Below are 21,627 nucleotides of genomic sequence, written 5' to 3'. Positions count from 1 at the left end.
TTTTGTGCTGCATGTGAATCATGTGACTTGCCTGGAGTTTCCATCATAATTATCAGCAAGCTCTTGACAATTTTTTTCCCTCCATAACCAGCTTTAACTAACAGGCCCTTAATATAAACTATTGATTCTCTTCTTTTTTCCCAGTAGAACTTGCACAGACCACACTGGTCCAAAGATTACTGACTGCTGCTGATACATCAGTGGAAAATTGTAGTGTCATTTTCTGCAGTACAGGTGGTACAGTGCTTCTCCTCCTGCATTTATTGCTGACTTAAGATTACCTCCAAGGGTGTGGGTTTGAACATGGATGGTAGGTACATGTCCCTAGAAATGTTTTGGGAGGATAAAATTGCCCCTACCAAAATATGACTAAACTCGTTTGCAATATGTTTGGAATTAACTCATATTACATCATTCCAATGTGCCCTCCAAGAAGCAACTGATTTAGGCATTCTAACATTTGATTGCCTTACTATACTATAGCTTTTTATGACTTACTATACTATGACTTTTTAAGATGTACTATACTATGACTTTTTATGACTTATTATACTATGACGTTTTATGCATTACTGTACTATGACTTTGAATGCCTTACTATACAATCACGTTGTTATGCCTTACTATATTATGATGTTTTTTCACATTTTTATGCCCTACCATACTATGACGTTGTTTGATGTTTTTATGACTTACCATACTATGACATTTTGATTACATTTTATGCCCTACCATCCCATGTTTTTATGTCTTACTATACTATGACGTATTTTTTGTCTTAATATACTATGATACTTTTTAATGTTTTGATGCATTACTATACAATGACGTTTTTATGCCTTACTATATTGTGACGTTTTTTCACATTTTTATGCCAACTATACAATGAGATTTTTTTAGTATTTTTATGCCTAACTACGCTATGACCATTTTTGCCTTACTATACTATGATGTTTTTTAATGTTTTTATGCCTCACTATACTATGATGTATTTTCACATTTTATGCCTCACTATACTATGACATACTTTCACATTTTTATGCCTTACTATACTGTAACGTTTTATTGACTTTTTCATGCCTCCTGATACTATGACATATTCTTGCATTTCTATGCCTTACTGTACTATGAAGTTTTTTTCACATTGTTATGCCTTACTATACTATAATATATATTTGTATTTTTTTTTTACTATACTGTGACTTTTTTTTAATGTTTTTATGCCTCACTATACTATGACATATTTTCACATTTTTATGCCTTACTTTACTATGATGTTTTTTTCACATTTTATGCCTTACTATACTATGACATTTTTTTGACATTTTCATGCCTCACTATACTATGATGTATTTTTGTTTTGTGTTTTTTATGCCTTATTATCGTATGACGTTTTTTAATGCATTTATGCTTCAGTATACTATGATGTATTTTCACATCTTTATGCCATACTACACTATGACGTTTTTTGGCATTTTTATGCCTAACTATACTATGACCCTTTTTGCCTTACTATACTATGACGTTTTTTGCGGTTTTCATGCCTCACTATACTATGATGTATTTTTGTGTTTTTATGCCTTACTATACTATGATGTGTTTTCACATTTTCATGCCTTATTATACTATGATGTTTTTTGGCATTTTAATGCTTTACTGTACTTTGACCATTCTTACATTACTATACTATGATGTTTTTTGACGTTTTCATGCCTTACTATACGATGATGTATTTTTATGTTTTTATGCATTGCTAAAATATGATGTTTTTTTGGCATTTTTATGCTTTATTATACTATGTTGTTTTTTCACTTTTTTGTGCTTAAATACTATGACCATTTTTGCCTAACGATACGACGTTTCTTTAAGTTTTTAAAGCCTGTCTATACTACGAAGTCTATTAAGAATTTATGCCTTGCTATACTATGACGTGTTTTGCGATTTTATGCCTTACTATACTATGACGTTTTTTCCCATTTTTATGCCTTACTATACTATGACGTTTTTTGCCTTACTATACTATGACATTTTTACACATTTTTATGCCTTACTATACTATGACATTTTTTCCCATTTTTACGCCTTACTATACTATGACGTTTTTACACATTTTTATGCCTTGCTATACTATGTTTTTTGCGATTTTATGCCTTACTATACGATGATGTTTTTTCCCATTTTTATGCCTTGCTGTACTATGAAGTTTTTTCCCATTTTTATGCCTTACTATACTTTGACGTTTTTACACATTTTTATGCCTTACTATACTATGACGTTATTTGCGATTTTATGCCTTACTATACTATGATGTCTTTCCCCATTTTTATGCCTTACTATACTATGACGTTTTTTGCGATTTTATGCCTTACTATACTATGATGTTTTTTCACATTTTTATGCCTAACTATACTATGACCATTTTTGACTTACTATACTATGACGTTTTTACACATTTTTATGCCTTACTATACTATGACGTTTTTTTTGCGATTTTATGCCTTACTATACTATGACGTTTTTTCCCATTTTTAGGCCTTACTATACTATGACGCTTTTTGCCTTACTATACTATGATGTTTTTACACATTTTTATGCCTTACTATACTATGACGTTTTTTGCGATTTTACGCCTTACTAAACTATGATGTTTTTTCCCATTTTTATGCCTTACTATACTATGACATTTTTTCACATTTTTATGCCTAACTATACTATGACCATTTTTGACTTACTATACTATGACGTTTTTACACATTTTTATGCCTTATTATACTATGATGTTTTTTGATGTTTTCATGCCTTACTAAACTATGATGCATTTTTGCGTTTTTATTCCTTATTATACAATGACGTGTTTTCCCATTTTCATACCTTACTATACTATGACGATTTTTGGAATTTTTATTTCTAACTATACTCTGACCATTCTTGCCTTACTATACTATGACGTTTTTTCGCATTTTTATGCCTTACTATACTATGACGTTTTTTGACGTGTTCATGCCTTACTATACTATGACGTTTTTTGCCTTACTATACTATGATGTTTCTATACATTTTCATGCCTCACCATTCTATGACGTTTTTTGCGATTTTATGCCTAACTATACTATGACCATTATTGCCTTACTATACTATGACGTTTTTTTCGATTTTATGCCTTACTATACCATGACGTTTTTTCCCATTTTTATGCCTTACTATTCTGTGATGTTTTTTGCGATTTTGTGCCTTACTATACTATGACGTTTTTTGCCTTACTATACTATGATGTTTTTACACATTTTTATGCCTTACTATACTATGACATTTTTTGACGTTTTCATACCCTAGTATACAATGATGTATTTTTGCATTTTTATGCCTATACTATGACGTATTTTAATGTTTTTATGCCTCACTATACTATGACGCATTTACACATTCTTATGCCTTACTATACTATAACCTTTTGTTGGCATTTTTATGCCTAACTATACTATGACCATCCTTACCTTAATATACTATGAGGTTTTTTGCGATTTTATGACTTACTATACTATAACGTTTTTTCCCATTTTTATGCCCTACTATACTATGAGGTTTTTTTGCGATTTTATGACTTACTATACTATGATGTTTTTTCCAATTTTTATGCCTTACTATACTATGACGTTTTTTTGCGATTTTATGACTTACTATATTATGACGTTTTCTCACATTTTTATGCCTAACTATACTATGACCATTTTTGACTTACTATACTATGACAGTTTTACACATTTTTATGTCTCACTATAGTATGACGCATTTTCACATTCTTATGCCTCACTATACTATGACCTTTTTTTGGCATTTTTATGCCTAACTATACCATGACGTTTTTTCCAATTTTTATGCCTTACTATACTATCATTTTTTTTGCGATTTTATGCCTTACTATTCTATGACGTTTTTTCCCATTTTTATGCCTTAATATACTATGACGTTTTTTGCCTTACTATACTATGACGTTTTTTCCCATTTTTATGCCTTACTATACTATGTCGTTTTTTCCCATTTTTATGCCTTGCTATACTATGACTTTTTTACACATTTTTATACCTTAATATACTATGAGGTTTTTTGCGATTTTATGACTTACTATACTTTGACGTTTTTTCCCATTTTCATGCCCTATTATACTATGACGTTTTTTCGCATTTTTATGCCTAACTATACTGTGACCATTTTTGACTTACTATACTATGACGTTTTTACACATTTTTATGCCTTACTATACTATGACGTTTTTTGCGATTTTATGCCTTACTATACTATGATGTATTTTTTAGTTTTCATGAATTACTAAAATATGACATTTTTTGGCATTTTTATGACTTATTATACTATGACGTTTTTTTCGCATTTTTATGCCTAAATACTATGACCATCTTTAACTTACTATGCTATGACGTTTTTAGACATTTTTATGCCTTACTATACTATGACGTTTTTTGTGATTTTATGCCTTACTAAACTATGATGTTTTATGACTTACTATACTTTGACGTTTTTTCCCATTTTCATGCCCTATTATACTATGACGTTTTCTCACATTTTTATGCCTAACTATACTATGACCACTTTTTAACTTACTATACTATGACAGTTTTACACATTTTTATGTCTCACTATACTATGACGCATTTTCACATTCTTATGCCTCACTATACTATAACCTTTTTTTGGCATTTTTATGCCTAACTATACTATGACCATCCTTACCTTAATATACTATGAGGTTTTTTGCGATTTTATGACTTACTATACTATGACGTTTTTTCCCATTTTTATGCCCTATTATACTATGACGTTTTTTCGCATTTTTATGCCTAACTATACTGTGACCATTTTTGACTTAATATACTATGAGGTTTTTTGCGATTTTATGACTTACTATACTATGACGTTTTTTCCAATTTTTATGCCTTACTATACTATGACGTTTTTTTGCGATTTTATGACTTACTATACTATGACGTTTTTTCCAATTTTTATGCCTTACTATACTATGACGTTTTTTTGTGATGTTATGACTTACTATATTATGACGTTTTTTCACATTTTTATGCCTAACTATACTATGACCATTTTTGACTTACCATACTATGACGTTTTTACACATTTTTATGCCCTTTTATACTATGATGTTTTTTGATGTTTTCATGCCTTACTATACTATGATGCATTTTTGCGTTTTTATTCCTTATTATACTATGACGTGTTTTCCCATTTTCATACCTTACTATACTATGACGTTTTTTGGCATTTTTTGCCTTACTATATTATGACGTTTTTTGACGTTTTCATGCCTTACTATACTATGACGTTTATTCCCATTTTTATGCCTTACTATTCTGTGACGTTTTTTGATGTTTTCATGCCTTACTATACTATGACATTTTTGGACGTTTTCATGCCTTAGTATACAATGATGTATTTTTGCATTTTTATGCCTATACTATGACGTATTTTAACGTTTTTATGCCTCACTATACTATGACGCATTTTCACATTCTTATGCCTCACTATACTATAACCTTTTCTTGGCATTTTTATGCCTAACTATACTATGACGTTTTTTCCCATTTTTATGCCTTACTATACTATGACGTTTTTTGCGATTTTATGCCTTACTATTCTATGACGTTTTTTCCCATTTTTATGCCTTACTATACTATGTCGTTTTTTCCCATTTTTATTCCTTGCTATACTATGACTTTTTTTCCCATTTTTATGCCTTACTATACAATGACGTTTTTACACATTTTTATGCCTTACTATACTATGACGTTTTTTGCGATTTTGTGCCTTACTATACTATGACGTTTTTTCGCATTTTTATGCCTAACTATACTATGACCATTCTTGCCTTACTATACTATGACGGTTTTACACATTTTTATGCCTTACTATACTATGACCATTTTTGACTTACTATACTATGACGTTTTTTCACATTTTTATGCCCTACTATACTATGACGTTTTTTCACATTTTTATGCCTAACTATACTATGACCATTTTTGACTTCCTATACTATGACGTTTTTACACATTTTTATGCCTTACTATACTATGACGTTTTTTTGCGATTTTATGCCTTACTATACTATGATGTATTTTTTAGTTTTCATAAATTACTAAAATATGACATTTTTTGGCATTTTTATGACTTATTATACTATGACGTTTTTTTCGCATTTTTATGCCTAAATACTATGACCATCTTTACCTTACTATGCTATGACGTTTTTAGACATTTTTATGCCTTACTATACTATGACGTTTTTTGTGATTTTATGCCTTACTAAACTATGATGTTTTTTCGCATTTTTATGCCTCACTATACTATGACGCATTTTCACATTCTTATGCCTCACTATACTATAACCTTTTCTTGGCATTTTTATGCCTAACTATACTATGACGTTTTTTCCCATTTTTATGCCTTACTATACTATGACGTTTTTTGCGATTTTATGCCTTACTATTCTATGACGTTTTTTCCCATTTTTATGCCTTACTATACTATGTCGTTTTTTCCCATTTTTATTCCTTGCTATACTATGACTTTTTTTCCCATTTTTATGCCTTACTATACAATGACGTTTTTACACATTTTTATGCCTTACTATACTATGACGTTTTTTCGCATTTTTATGCCTAACTATACTATGACCATTCTTGCCTTACTATACTATGACGGTTTTACACATTTTTATGCCTTACTATACTATGACCATTTTTGACTTACTATACTATGACGTTTTTTCACATTTTTATGCCCTACTATACTATGACGTTTTTTCACATTTTTATGCCTAACTATACTATGACCATTTTTGACTTCCTATACTATGACGTTTTTACACATTTTTATGCCTTACTATACTATGACGTTTTTTTGCGATTTTATGCCTTACTATACTATGATGTATTTTTTAGTTTTCATAAATTACTAAAATATGACATTTTTTGGCATTTTTATGACTTATTATACTATGACATTTTTTTCGCATTTTTATGCCTAAATACTATGACCATCTTTAACTTACTATGCTATGACGTTTTTAGACATTTTTATGCCTTACTATACTATGACATTTTTTGTGATTTTATGCCTTACTAAACTATGATGTTTTTTCACATTTTTATGCCTAACTATACTATGACCACTTTTTAACTTACTATACTATGACAGTTTTACACATTTTTATGTCTCACTATACTATGACGCATTTTCACATTCTTATGCCTCACTATACTATAACCTTTTTTTGGCATTTTTATGCCTAACTATACTATGACCATCCTTACCTTAATATACTATGAGGTTTTTTGCGATTTTATGACTTACTATACTATGACGTTTTTTCCCATTTTTATGCCCTATTATACTATGACGTTTTTTCGCATTTTTATGCCTAACTATACTGTGACCATTTTTGACTTAATATACTATGAGGTTTTTTGCGATTTTATGACTTACTATACTATGACGTTTTTTCCAATTTTTATGCCTTACTATACTATGACGTTTTTTTGCGATTTTATGACTTACTATACTATGACGTTTTTTCCAATTTTTATGCCTTACTATACTATGACGTTTTTTTGTGATGTTATGACTTACTATATTATGACGTTTTTTCACATTTTTATGCCTAACTATACTATGACCATTTTTGACTTACCATACTATGACGTTTTTACACATTTTTATGCCCTTTTATACTATGATGTTTTTTGACGTTTTCATGCCTTACTATACTATGATGCATTTTTGCGTTTTTATTCCTTATTATACTATGACGTGTTTTCCCATTTTCATACCTTACTATACTATGACGTTTTTTGGCATTTTTTGCCTTACTATATTATGACGTTTTTTGACGTTTTCATGCCTTACTATACTATGACGTTTATTCCCATTTTTATGCCTTACTATTCTGTGACGTTTTTTGATGTTTTCATGCCTTACTATACTATGACATTTTTGGACGTTTTCATGCCTTAGTATACAATGATGTATTTTTGCATTTTTATGCCTATACTATGACGTATTTTAATGTTTTTATGCCTCACTATACTATGACGCATTTTCACATTCTTATGCCTCACTATACTATAACCTTTTTTTGGCATTTTTATGCCTAACTATACTATGACGTTTTTTCCCATTTTTATGCCTTACTATACTATGACGTTTTTTGCGATTTTATGCCTTACTATTCTATGACGTTTTTTCCCATTTTTATGCCTTACTATACTATGTCGTTTTTTCCCATTTTTATTCCTTGCTATACTATGACTTTTTTTCCCATTTTTATGCCTTACTATACAATGACGTTTTTACACATTTTTATGCCTTACTATACTATGACGTTTTTTGCATTTTTGTGCCTTACTATACTATGACGTTTTTTCGCATTTTTATGCCTAACTATACTATGACCATTCTTGCCTTACTATACTATGACGGTTTTACACATTTTTATGCCTTACTATACTATGACCATTTTTGACTTACTATACTATGACGTTTTTTCACATTTTTATGCCCTACTATACTATGACGTTTTTTCACATTTTTATGCCTAACTATACTATGACCATTTTTGACTTCCTATACTATGACGTTTTTACACATTTTTATGCCTTACTATACTATGACGTTTTTTTGCGATTTTATGCCTTACTATACTATGATGTATTTTTTAGTTTTCATAAATTACTAAAATATGACATTTTTTGGCATTTTTATGACTTATTATACTATGACATTTTTTTCGCATTTTTATGCCTAAATACTATGACCATCTTTAACTTACTATGCTATGACGTTTTTAGACATTTTTATGCCTTACTATACTATGACATTTTTTGTGATTTTATGCCTTACTAAACTATGATGTTTTTTCACATTTTTATGCCTAACTATACTATGACCACTTTTTAACTTACTATACTATGACAGTTTTACACATTTTTATGTCTCACTATAGTATGACGCATTTTCACATTCTTATGCCTCACTATACTATAACCTTTTTTTGGCATTTTTATGCCTAACTATACTATGACCATCCTTACCTTAATATACTATGAGGTTTTTTGCGATTTTATGACTTACTATACTATGACGTTTTTTCCCATTTTTATGCCCTATTATACTATGACGTTTTTTCGCATTTTTATGCCTAACTATACTGTGACCATTTTTGACTTAATATACTATGAGGTTTTTTGCGATTTTATGACTTACTATACTATAACGTTTTTTCCCATTTTTATGCCTTAATATACTATGAGGTTTTTTGCGATTTTATGACTTACTATACAATGACGTTTTTTCCAATTTTTATGCCTTACTATACTATGACGTTTTTTTGCGATTTTATGACTTACTATACTATGACGTTTTTTCCAATTTTTATGCCTTACTATACTATGACGTTTTTTTGTGATGTTATGACTTACTATATTATGACGTTTTTTCACATTTTTATGCCTAACTATACTATGACCATTTTTGACTTACCATACTATGACGTTTTTACACATTTTTATGCCCTTTTATACTATGATGTTTTTTGATGTTTTCATGCCTTACTATACTATGATGCATTTTTGCGTTTTTATTCCTTATTATACTATGACGTGTTTTCCCATTTTCATACCTTACTATACTATGACGTTTTTTGGCATTTTTTGCCTTACTATATTATGACGTTTTTTGACGTTTTCATGCCTTACTATACTATGACGTTTATTCCCATTTTTATGCCTTACTATTCTGTGATGTTTTTTGATGTTTTCATGCCTTACTATACTATGACATTTTTGGACGTTTTCATGCCTTAGTATACAATGATGTATTTTTGCATTTTTATGCCTATACTATGACGTATTTTAATGTTTTTATGCCTCACTATACTATGACGCATTTTCACATTCTTATGCCTCACTATACTATAACCTTTTTTTGGCATTTTTATGCCTAACTATACTATGACGTTTTTTCCCATTTTTATGCCTTAATATACTATGACGTTTTTTGCGATTTTATGCCTTACTATACTATGATGTATTTTTTAGTTTTCATGAATTACTAAAATATGACATTTTTTGGCATTTTTATGACTTATTATACTATGACGTTTTTTTCGCATTTTTATGCCTAAATACTATGACCATCTTTACCTTACTATACTATGACGTTTTTAGACATTTTTATGCCTTACTATACTATGACGTTTTTTGTGATTTTATGCCTAACTATACTCTGACCATTTTTGACTTACTATACTCTGACGGTTTTACACATTTTTATGCCTTAGTATACTATGACGTTTTTTGCGGTTTTATGCCTTACAATACTATGACTTTTTTTCCCATTTTTATGCCTTACTATACTATGACGTTTTTTCGCATTTTTATGCCTAACTATACTATGACCATTCTTGCCTTACTATACTATGACGGTTTTACACATTTTTATGCCTTACTATACTATGACCATTTTTGACTTACTATACTATGACGTTTTTTCACATTTTTATGCCTAACTATACTATGACCATTTTTGACTTACTATACTATGACGTTTTTACACATTTTTATGCCTTACTATACTATGACGTTTTTTGCGATTTTATGCCTTACTATACTATGATGTATTTTTTAGTTTTCATGAATTACTAAAATATGACATTTTTTGGCATTTTTATGACTTATTATACTATGACGTTTTTTTCGCATTTTTATGCCTAAATACTATGACCATCTTTACCTTACTATACTATGACAGTTTTACAGATTTTTATACCTTAGTATACTATGTTTTTTGCGATTTTATGCCTTACTATACTATGACGTTTTTTCACATTTTTATGCCTAACTATACTATGACCATCCTTACCTTAATATACTATGAGGTTTTTTGCGATTTTATGACTTACTATACTATGACGTTTTTTCCCATTTTTATGCCTTACTATACTATGACGTTTTTTCCCATTTTTATGCCCTATTATACTATGACGTTTTTTCCCATTTTTATGCCTAACTATACTGTGACCATTTTTGACTTACTATACTATGACGTTTTTTCACATTTTTATGCCCTACTATACTATGACGTTTTTTCACATTTTTATGCCTTACTATACTGTGACCATTTTTGACTTACTATACTATGACGTTTTTTCCCATTTTTATGCCCTATTATACTATGACGTTTTTTCCCATTTTTATGCCTAACTATACTATGACCATTTTTGACTTACTATACTATGATGTTTTTACACATTTTTATGCCTTACTATACTATGACGTTTTTTGTGATTTTATGCCTTACTATACTATGATGTATTTTTTATTTTTCATGAATTACTAAAATATGACATTTCTTGGCATTTTTATGACTTATTATTCTATGACGTTTTTTCGCATTTTTATGCCTAAATACTATGACCATCTTTACCTTACTATACTATGACGTTTTTAGACATTTTTATGCCTTACTATACTATGACGTTTTTTGTGATTTTATGCCTAACTATACTCTGACCATTTTTGACTTACTATACTCTGACGGTTTTACACATTTTTATGCCTTAGTATACTATGACGTTTTTTGCGGTTTTATGCCTTACAATACTATGATGTTTTTTCCCATTTTTATGCCTTACTATACTGTGACGTTTAGTCCCATTTTTATGCCTTACTATACTATGACGTTTTTTGACGTTTTCATGCCTTACTATATTATGATGATTTTTTTTGCATTTTTATGCCTTACTAAACTATGACTTTTTTGGCATTCTCATACCTCACTATACTATGACGTTTTTTCCAATTTTTATGCCTTACTATACTCTGACGTTTTTTGCGATTTTATGCCTTACTATTCTATGACGTTTCTTCCCATTTTTATGCCTAACTATACTTTAACCATTTTTTACTTTACTATACTATGACGTTTTTACACATTTTTATGCCTTACTATACTATGATGTTTTTTTTGCAATTTTTTGCCTTACTATACTATGACGTTTTTTTACCTTACTATACTATGACGTTTTTACACATTTTTATGCCTTACTATACTATGACGTTTTTTTTGCAATTTTTTGCCTTACTATACTATGACGTTTTTTGATGTTTTCATGACTTACTATACTATGATGAATTTCTTTGCATTTTTATGCCTTATTAAACTGTGATGTTTTTTGCGATTTTATGCCTTACTATACTATGAAGTTTTTTTGCATTATTATGCCTAACTATATTATGACCATTTTGTCCTTACTATACTATGACGTTTTTACACATTTTTATGCCTTACTATACTATGACGTTTTCTGACGTTTTCATGCCTTACTATACTATGATGAATTTTTTTCCATTTTTATGCCTAAATACTTTGACATTTTTATGCCTTACTATACTATGACATTTTTTAATGTCTTTATGCCTCACTATACTATGACGCATTTTCACATTTTTGTGCCTTACTAAACTATGACGTTTTTTTGGCATTTTTATGCCTAACTATACTATGACCATTTTTGGCATTTTTATGCCTTACTATACTATGACGTTTTTTGGCATTTTTATGCTTAAATACACTTTGACCATTTTTGGCATTTTTATGCCTTACCATACTACCACGTTTTTTGGCGTTTTTGGCATGACTATACTATGACCATTTTTACCTGACTATACTATGACGTTTTTTTGACGTTTTCATGCATTACTATACTATGATTAGTTTTTGGCATTTTATGTCTTGCTATACTATGACCATTTTTGCATGACTATACTATGACATTTTTTAAATGTTTTTATACCTTACTATACTATGACGTTTTTTGGCATTTTAATGCCTTACTATACTATGACTTTTTTTTTAATGTTTCATGCCTCACTATACTATGACCTTTTTGGCATGTTCTTGCCTTACTATACTATGACCTTTTGGCCTACTATACTATGATGTTCATTAATGTTATATAGTATGACTTTTTTTGGCATTTTTATTCCTGACTACGCTATGGCCATTTTTGCCTTACTATACTATGATGTATTTTTGCGTTTGTACGCGTCAATATACTATGGCGTTTTTTTCACATTTTTATGTCTTATTATCCTATGACATTTTTTTACGTTTTTATGCAGACGTTTTGGAGGGGTGGCAGGGTTGTTGCGTCACTACCAATATTAAGACCAAACCTACGCCCTTGGTTACCTCTGTGTATAAACCATTGAGACAGAATCCAGCGCATTACTTTGAAATACGAATGTTTCAAAGTAGGTGACAGTATTAAGGTGGTTCTGGCTGACTCACACATACATCACTAAGTGAGTCATACCACACTAAGGTGAGTGCAACAAGCTTTGCATAGGCCTCAGTAGACCAGTCACACTCTACAAGCTGTTGATTTTTTTTTTAGCTCCCTTATGTCTTTATCTCTAAGAACAGAACAACCTGTCTATCCAGCTTTTATATATTGGTTGCTGAGTATTGTGAGTTCAGTGAACACATATTTCTACACAAGTAAATTTTCCCTTTTGCTATTCACACTTGTATGCTGTTGATCTTTACTGACTTTCATGGATTTTTCTCTCTGTCATTGTTACTATGAATCCAAGCTCACCACAGTGAAAGCAGCATAAGACATGTTCGGTCTTTGCATTCTCCTCAGTGTGACCTCTCTCACTGGTAATAAATCATAATCTATTTGCCTGACTGCTGCCCTGCTGCTCTGGATCGTTAAGTACTGTCTGCCCATGTGTGCCCTCTGGTGTCTGCATGTTCAGCGAGGACTTTAGATTTGTGAGTGTTGCTTACTTTTATGCAAAACAGATCTTTCCTCATAGGGTGTGCGCTTGACAAAATGGAGACAGAACAAAAACCAGGGAGAAAGTGGGACAGGGAGTGCTCAAAGGGGGAGGATTTGGTGTTTTTGCACCCTGTGAAGTTGTGACGGCGCTGGCTGACAATAACATCAGCAGTATCAGTGTGCCTGCTATCAGCGCTAGCAGCATCAATAGATCTTTGAGTGTGGGGGCTCTTTCAGTCAAGATAAATTGTTTTGTCAGGAGCTGACCAAAAACTCTTGCAGGGGAACCTGCATGCATCACAGAATCCAGAAAATGATCCGGTAACTCCACAAGCAAACACCAAACTATGATTCTTGCAGTGAATGCTGTTTTCCCTTTATGTCACCATGATTTATGGAGTGGGTGGCAGCATTTGTCCTTGGTTTCATTGGGTATGTGTGCATCAATATGCATTAATATGAATTCATGGGAGAGGGAGTCAGAGAGAAGTTTATGAATGGCATGGATTGGCGGAAGACTGCAGTTTACTGCTGGGGAGTTATTTGTATACGTGAGAGGGAGACGGGGAGAGGAAGGAAGAGTGAGCATGTCCATCTGCATTGGTTATAAGTTATGAATGCTGAGATGTGATTTGATGAGGCTGTCAAAATAGTGCCTGGTTAACTTACAGGAGACCCTCTAAGCATCATTTATCCTCTGACTTGCTGACCCAATCCCTCTTACTCCTCCACTCAAAAAGGCACACATACACACAGAGACCGACTGCACATGCGGAGTAAATAAACCTTCACGATGTTGAGGGGCTCAGAGGTTAAAATCCCACGCCGACTTAACAAGACCCTGCTGCCTGCAGCGCATTAACCTTTGGCTTACAGTTAAAGCAGAACTAGATGTTTGGGAAGGGTGCTGGTAGCATTTTCGTACTTCATGATTGTGAGAAAACTGGATCAATATGTTGTTTTTACAGTCCATCTCCAAATACTGCAAAGAGCATATAGTTATAGAAAGAAAACAGGAGGATGCACTGAATGTATTTTATTGCAATAAACTGACAATAGCAAAGTGCCTTTTTAATGGTCACGATGGCAACTATTAGATAGAACAAAAAAAAACAAAAAAAAAACAAAACAAAACAAACCATGGTCATATAAAAATACATCACTGAAAATAAAGCATCACTGGCTGAACTGAAAACATCACCACAAACTATTTTACACCTAAATCTGGAGCCAGCACACAGCCAAAACATGCAGCCCTCAAAACGCAGCTACAACACTGTCAGAACGTCTGGAGGAATCTTGGGAGGCCGCACTGGATGGTATTCATATTATTACTACTACTACTACTACAAAAAAAGTTTGTGTACAGCTCCAATGATGGCGGCGGCAGCACTGTGACTTCACACACCACAGCCATGCCCTGCACTTCCTGGCTCAAGTCTAGAAAGATGTGATGGGTTGAATTTTGAACAAACTAAGTCTAGGATTATGTGATTTTACTCAGTGAAGCTCGAGCAGCTGTTCAGTGGCACCATAGGAATGTTCAAGATTTATAAAAAAGATCAATTTTTCAACCAACAAACAACCTCCTTTCGCTTATAAAAAACTGAAATCAGCTTCATATTAGCATTTACTACCAGAGCAAATGCAAGTCAATACGATATGCAACCATTACTTTCAAATCACACCTTTCCAACAGCTCCATTAATTATTCCTGGTGATACTGGGACCTGGAAATGCACAGAATGGCTTTCCTGCTGTTTTGATGTATACCTTTGACTTGCACTAGAACTGCATCAAATAGCAACAGAGGGTTAAAGGTTTTTTTTATCATGAGAGAGGTAGTTCACACGTTGATTATTGCAACTTAATGAGGCAACATTTTGACCACCAAGGTCTTTGTTAGGCAAACACCATGTGAGAGAAAAACTGGACATAGTAGACACACACACACACACACACACACACACACACACACACACACACACACACACACACACACACACAGTATTAGGAGGACAATTAGATATTTGTAGATGTATCTTCCTCATGCACAATCACAACATTGTACATATTTTCTATGACTGCATTTTTCAGAAATGTGTATTATATATTATTATATACACACACACACATATATCTATACACACACCCTGGATGGTCTATTAGCTAGTTTATGAATGAATATAGTGAACAATGTTTTTGTTGTAGGGTTCTGTAACAGGTGTTCTCCTAATTATACTTGGACTTGTCATCTTTTTTTTCCTCTCACATGGGTATGAGTAAGACTTTTATTGTTGAAATGTTGTCTAATCATTTACTAGCTTACAATATTCAGTGTGTGGACTACTTGTCTTTTTTCAAAGTATGTTGCTTTTCTCCGGCACCTTATGCCGAACTGAGGTCAAGTGCGCACATCACCCAAATTCTTTGCTAAGGATTACTAATTCACATCAATATCTCTCATATGAAAATAATTGTAAACATATGGTTAATAATGAGCAGACAGGCAGCTAATTAATTGGCCTTTTCTTTGAAGATATCTATCAATTGAGTTGTAGCTGAATTTGCTGCACATGCATCACATTTCTGACTCCCTTGACTTAATAGCACCAGCTCTTCTCAACCTGAAATAGTGTGGTCTACTTGAAATGGTCTGGTTAACTAGAAAAAACAGTGAAGGAAGTTGAAATCTTAGAAGTTGGTGGCTTGTGTCAGTATCAGCTACGTAGCTTTTGGCTTTAATGAAGTGCTGCATAAAAGCAAAGCCTTAAAAGGACAAATATGAGCAATAATATCAAACACAATCTCCACAACACCCATTCTTGAAATAGATTACTTCACAGGTTCAAAGGGCATAATCGGCAGTCAAATATTGTAAATGACGAGGGGCTGGGCTTTGTGTTGACTCTTGGCTCAGGAAGTTGGGGAGAGGGAGGGGGGGTTTGGGCACTGCTCTGTCACACAAACACGATGCTCAAAGAGTTCAAAGTTTACAAAACATCAAAATTTCTCCTTCAGTATTGTCATGCAATATACATGTTGACACAATTGAGACAACAATGTCAAGTTTTTCAAGAGTTTTCAAGTCCAGTCTGGCAGTGAAAGGGTTAGGCCCAGGTGGGGTGGAGGATTTCTCACCTCTCCTGGCTGTTGCATTCCAGGGAAGGTGACACAGATTTTCAACCCTTCTGCCTTGCGTCAGGGGAGCTGAGGAGATGCGCCTTCAGCTAGAATCCATGATTAGAAGACGTTTTAACAGTTCGGTTTCGGCTGTCTTTGATCAAACATCCTATCTAGGTGTTACATCACATTTCACTAAATAAACGCGACTCAAGCAAAAAAGCATTAAGTGAATCCATTTGTGTGACTTGTCTGTTCAACTACTGTACATGTAAAGCCACAGTAAATTCCATTATAGATATAGATATACAGTGTATTGACACTGACCAAACTTGACAATCTGGTATGAAATGCTACACACTGCAATGCGCAGGACAAATCTAGCATTTCTACATCTACCACATTGCCAACACACAGGCTATTGACATAATCTGCTTGGTGCAGTTGCCTGGCAACACAAGCAGCACAGTTTTTAGAGAATTTCAAAGCAAAAAGAAAATTTTACAAAGCTATGCAAAGTAGTATAAAACAATAAATAGAAAAATCTTTAAAATAAACACAAAAGTCAAACATTTGCCCCCATCCATCAATTTGCTTCCTAATAATGTGCAGATTACATTTTTAGAGTGTTTTACTACACATCTACACATTAGTAATATTCAGTGTGGCTCTTAACAAATCAAGTCTTTTTTTTGAACTAATATGCATCTTTTGAGCTTCTGATATCTTTTAAAGACAGGATGACAGAGTGGTCATACTGGGCAACTTAAAGAAATGTGCAAGAATTTAATTTCAGTCAGTGACCCCCACTGTGCAGTTTAAGAAGGGCAATTCAACTGACTTAACATGAGTGTAAAAATTTGACCTTTTGCCCACAAGGCCCATAAACCCACAGCAGGAGGTAAGCAGACATATTTACAATCTGCCTCAGAACCAATCAGCTCTCCCCTCCACTCTCTTTAAAACTTCAAATATTGGCTGCAGACGACAGCGTGGAAATAAGGAGGACTTGGCACTGAAAAAAAAAAATCCCCTGTCTTAAAGGACGTATATCCTCAGCAGGAGAGAGAGCTGTTCATTTATTCTCCGTCATTTCCGACCTCCCTCCCTCTCTTTCTCTCGCTGTCTCTTTCGGAGAGGAGGAGGATAGAAGAGAGAGCGGAGCAGTCTCTCACTAAGGCCAGAGTGTCTGGCAGTGTTTAAGCGGCGCACCAGGACCTGTTTCTGTCTGCCAAGGCAAATTCATTGTGGAGGCAGGTGGGCCAACACACATACACACATCCTCACTTAGGACACAGACTTGTGTGTCCTTGCCTTTGTCTCTATGCAGGCTGGAAACCAAGTCATCAGCTACGGAGTCAGTGGGCACAGAGCATCACTATGGCAACCAACATAGTGGGCCAGGCTGTGGCTGCTCTTGGATCAGTGCGGAGACTTTTTTTTGGCATCCGCTCAGTGCCGGAGTTGATTATAGAGTCCCTTCTCTTAAACGTTCCTCACGGATTGGCCAATGATCTCATGTGCGCAGTTTTTTTTTCTCTTTTGAAAAATAGACAAATATTCAGTGTAATAAAAATCAAAATGCAGCTATGAGAAGTTTCACAGAGACCAAAAAAAATAAAAATAAATGAGAGAGGCTCATGATACTCTCTTGCCCTTCAATTTGCACTCACACAATTAATTGTGCTAACATGGCACACTCGTTCTAGTCCACACACCCAAACACACACCCAGACACACACACACAGTTGTTAACATAAAACAGGCAGCCACCAGGGTGGGAATTTTTAAACTGATCAACTGATTGACTAATTCAACACAGCAGTGAACGACAGTAAGGTCTGAAGGTGTAGTCCAGATCTGCTCCCTGGCATCGTGTCGGTTAGATCCGCAATGTGTGCGAGACAGGAGGGGAGGACCCTCGCTTAGTCAACAGAGCCAGGGTGCAGGCTGAGTGCAGGGGGGTCCAAACAGGTGGGAGAGTAACTGAGGTGAGGTTCTTTAATCCACAGGAGGGGGGCGCCGTTCTTGCCTTCTTGGCTCTTGCTGTTGTTGCGGCTCTTGTAGCGCACCAGCAGCACGGCGATGAGGAGGATGCCGAAGATGGGGAAAGGGTAAAAGAAGACAAAGTAGAAGAGGGAGTCGTTGGAGCAGACCACTGACTGGAGGGTGGACACTGTTGAGAGAGTATAAACAAATCAACATTTTTTAGTCGAAGAAAAAAAAAAAAACAATTTTTTTTTTTTAAAAAGCCATCTTCGGTGTTGTCCTGAAGAAATCAGTCACTGAAAAACTGATTATGACGGAATGAAATGGGCTTTTTGATTGAATTTAATGACTTTTAACATGGTGAAGGCGCTTCTCACAGCTACAGATGATCTTCCTCTAGTTGTTGACACTGGTGAATGAATCTGTTTGAATTCTTTAGATCGCAGCACTGCTTTTGACGCCATTAATCGCTCTGCTTTAATGCTAAACAGTGGGCGGCCATGTCTGGCTCTGCTTTTAACTGGGGTTGTTCCAATCTTCAAAATAAATGTTGTGACTGGGGGGGGGAGCAGATCATCCAAGGCAGGGATGACATTCAGAGTATCTGAGAGCTCCTTAATTGGACTATTAATATTATCTTGTTACATATACTGTAACAAAGAGGACACATTAGGATTGGGCAATATGACAGAATATAGCACGAGACAAAACATTCAAGGGAGCAGGAGTAAAATGAAATCCTATCTTGCTATCTGAGGACAGCCATTGATTCAAGTATTGCTTTGTCACTGTGTTCATTTTCATCTACACTCAGGGAAGCTCAAAGGATTTAGTTAATTAAGGATTTACCTTGCTGCAGCACATTGACGATAGTGAACCCAGAGTTGTTGGTAGCCAGGCGGTACCATGCGTTGCGGGGGTTGAGTAGCCACTCCTCTACATGGCAGTAGTATCGGCCTGCGTCTGTTGGCCGGGCTCCTTGGATGGTCAGGCTGTACTGGTCAGAGGCCATCCTCTCAAACTGCAGGCGGGAAGTAGGCCCCGCCTCCTCTCTGGGGCTGCAGTTTCCATTTCCAAAAACGGCATCGTGGCCGATGGAGAACACACACTCCCGCTCCCTTTCTTCCTCGCCTGGCTGGTCCTCGCTGTCCTCATCTTCGTAGTGCTCCACATACCAGGACACAGAGAAGCGGGAGTCTCGGGACGACTGGGAAGGAATGCTACAGCCCAGCCGGATTGAACCGGACTCTGCCACTGTCACATTTGACTCCATCTCCTCAACCTGCAGTCGAACCTCTGCAGAAGACCAAGAAGATGAGACAGCGAGAGAGAGAGAGAGAGAGAGAGAGAAAAAGATTGGGGCAGAAAATTATGATAAATATTGAAATATACAGTATTGGTTGGAGCCTCGGCAACAGAGCACAAGTCACAAAACTCACTTAAAGTAACATTAACGGCTGCTTTTTGATAATGTGTCTGAACTAGAGCTCAAAAAATTAGTCAATTAATGAATAAGTTGATTGAAAGTTAAATAATTTCATAACCAATAAATGATTGGTCATGATTGGTCATGAAGTCATTCAAGTGAGTTTACCATCTATAATAGTAAAGTATTATATGATAATAAATTAAGTCTCTTTTGGAAGGTTGGTCAGACAGAAAAGGTCATTTTAAAATGTAATCCTTGCCTCTGGGTAATTATGGTTTTTGGACTTTTCACACACAAAACAATTAGTCAAATATCAGCTGATTGATTGATAATTCAAATAAGTCTTAGTTGCAGCCTTAATGAACTTCAAGTTGCACCATAAAAACAGCACGATTATGCATACAGGGACACAGAACTTTGCGACCGGGAAAAAAAAAAGAAAAAAAAAAAGATAAAAATAAATAAATCCCACAGTGCTGCCCACAGCTATCACCAGTCTTTGAGCTTTTCAGCAAGGTTTGATCCTACCCCAAGGCTAGTGTATCTTTCTGTATAAGTATGTGACAGCCCTTCAGGGGTGGTACAATGACCCAGTTCCACTGCAGTTAAAAAAATATGGCATTAAAGACCTGGCTTGCTTGGGTTTCTCTTGCACACAGTTTGGAACAGTCTTCTTGTTAAAACAAAATGAGAAGCAGAGAGGACAGCGGGAGAGCAGGAAAATCGGCCGGTGCTGGCACACATCTCCCCTCATCTTTCCTCTCGATGGGCAGATTTCTGGATGATTTCCAAGGTGAATGCATTTTTTAGCTCCTGATGAATATCCATGATGTTTATACTGCATATGCATATTCTATTTATCTTATGGACATGTTTAAATATCATTAAAAGTTAAAATCTATAAAAAGGTTATTAAGAATATACTTCACCCAATGCAAGATACACATATGCATGTTGCAGATCTCTGCATTTGTACGTTTGCTGTAGCCTCATTAACTGTGGGGGCAGTGTGAACTTCGCTATCTACATAAAATACAGGCAGTTTTCCTTGCCACACTGGCTTATGACCAGACGTTTGGATCCTCACGGTCTAGTTGGATGGATGCCATATCATGGCTTTCACTCTGCATTATAAACAGGACACCTGGCAGAAGAACCCTGCTCTCGGAGAGGTCTGAAAAAAGTCACCTTCAGCTGGTGTGTGGAATAAAGTCAT

The 21,627-nt window shown here is 34.2% G+C and overlaps 1 protein-coding gene across 1 annotated transcript in view; it reads right to left on the bottom strand.

The window, feature by feature from the left end:
* Positions 1–14,900: 14,900 nt before the first annotated feature.
* The window catches only part of igsf3 (immunoglobulin superfamily member 3), a 69,044-nt gene continuing 62,317 nt past the window's right edge, over positions 14,901–21,627 (bottom strand). The window contains exons 9-10 of the mRNA XM_022740238.1: positions 19,832–20,278; positions 14,901–19,169 (exon numbers count right to left, since the gene is read on the bottom strand). Of these exons, the coding sequence (XP_022595959.1) occupies positions 18,919–19,169; positions 19,832–20,278 (698 nt within the window). The 3' untranslated portion in view covers positions 14,901–18,918. The remainder of the gene's footprint in view (positions 19,170–19,831; positions 20,279–21,627) is intronic.

Source organism: Seriola dumerili, unplaced genomic scaffold (genome assembly GCF_002260705.1).
Source record: "Seriola dumerili isolate Sdu_G_001 unplaced genomic scaffold, Sdu_1.0 BDQW01000052.1, whole genome shotgun sequence".
Lineage (NCBI taxonomy): Eukaryota > Metazoa > Chordata > Actinopteri > Carangiformes > Carangidae > Seriola > Seriola dumerili.
The sequence above is the reverse complement of the archived record's forward strand: the minus strand, read 5'-3'. Positions and strand labels throughout refer to the sequence as shown.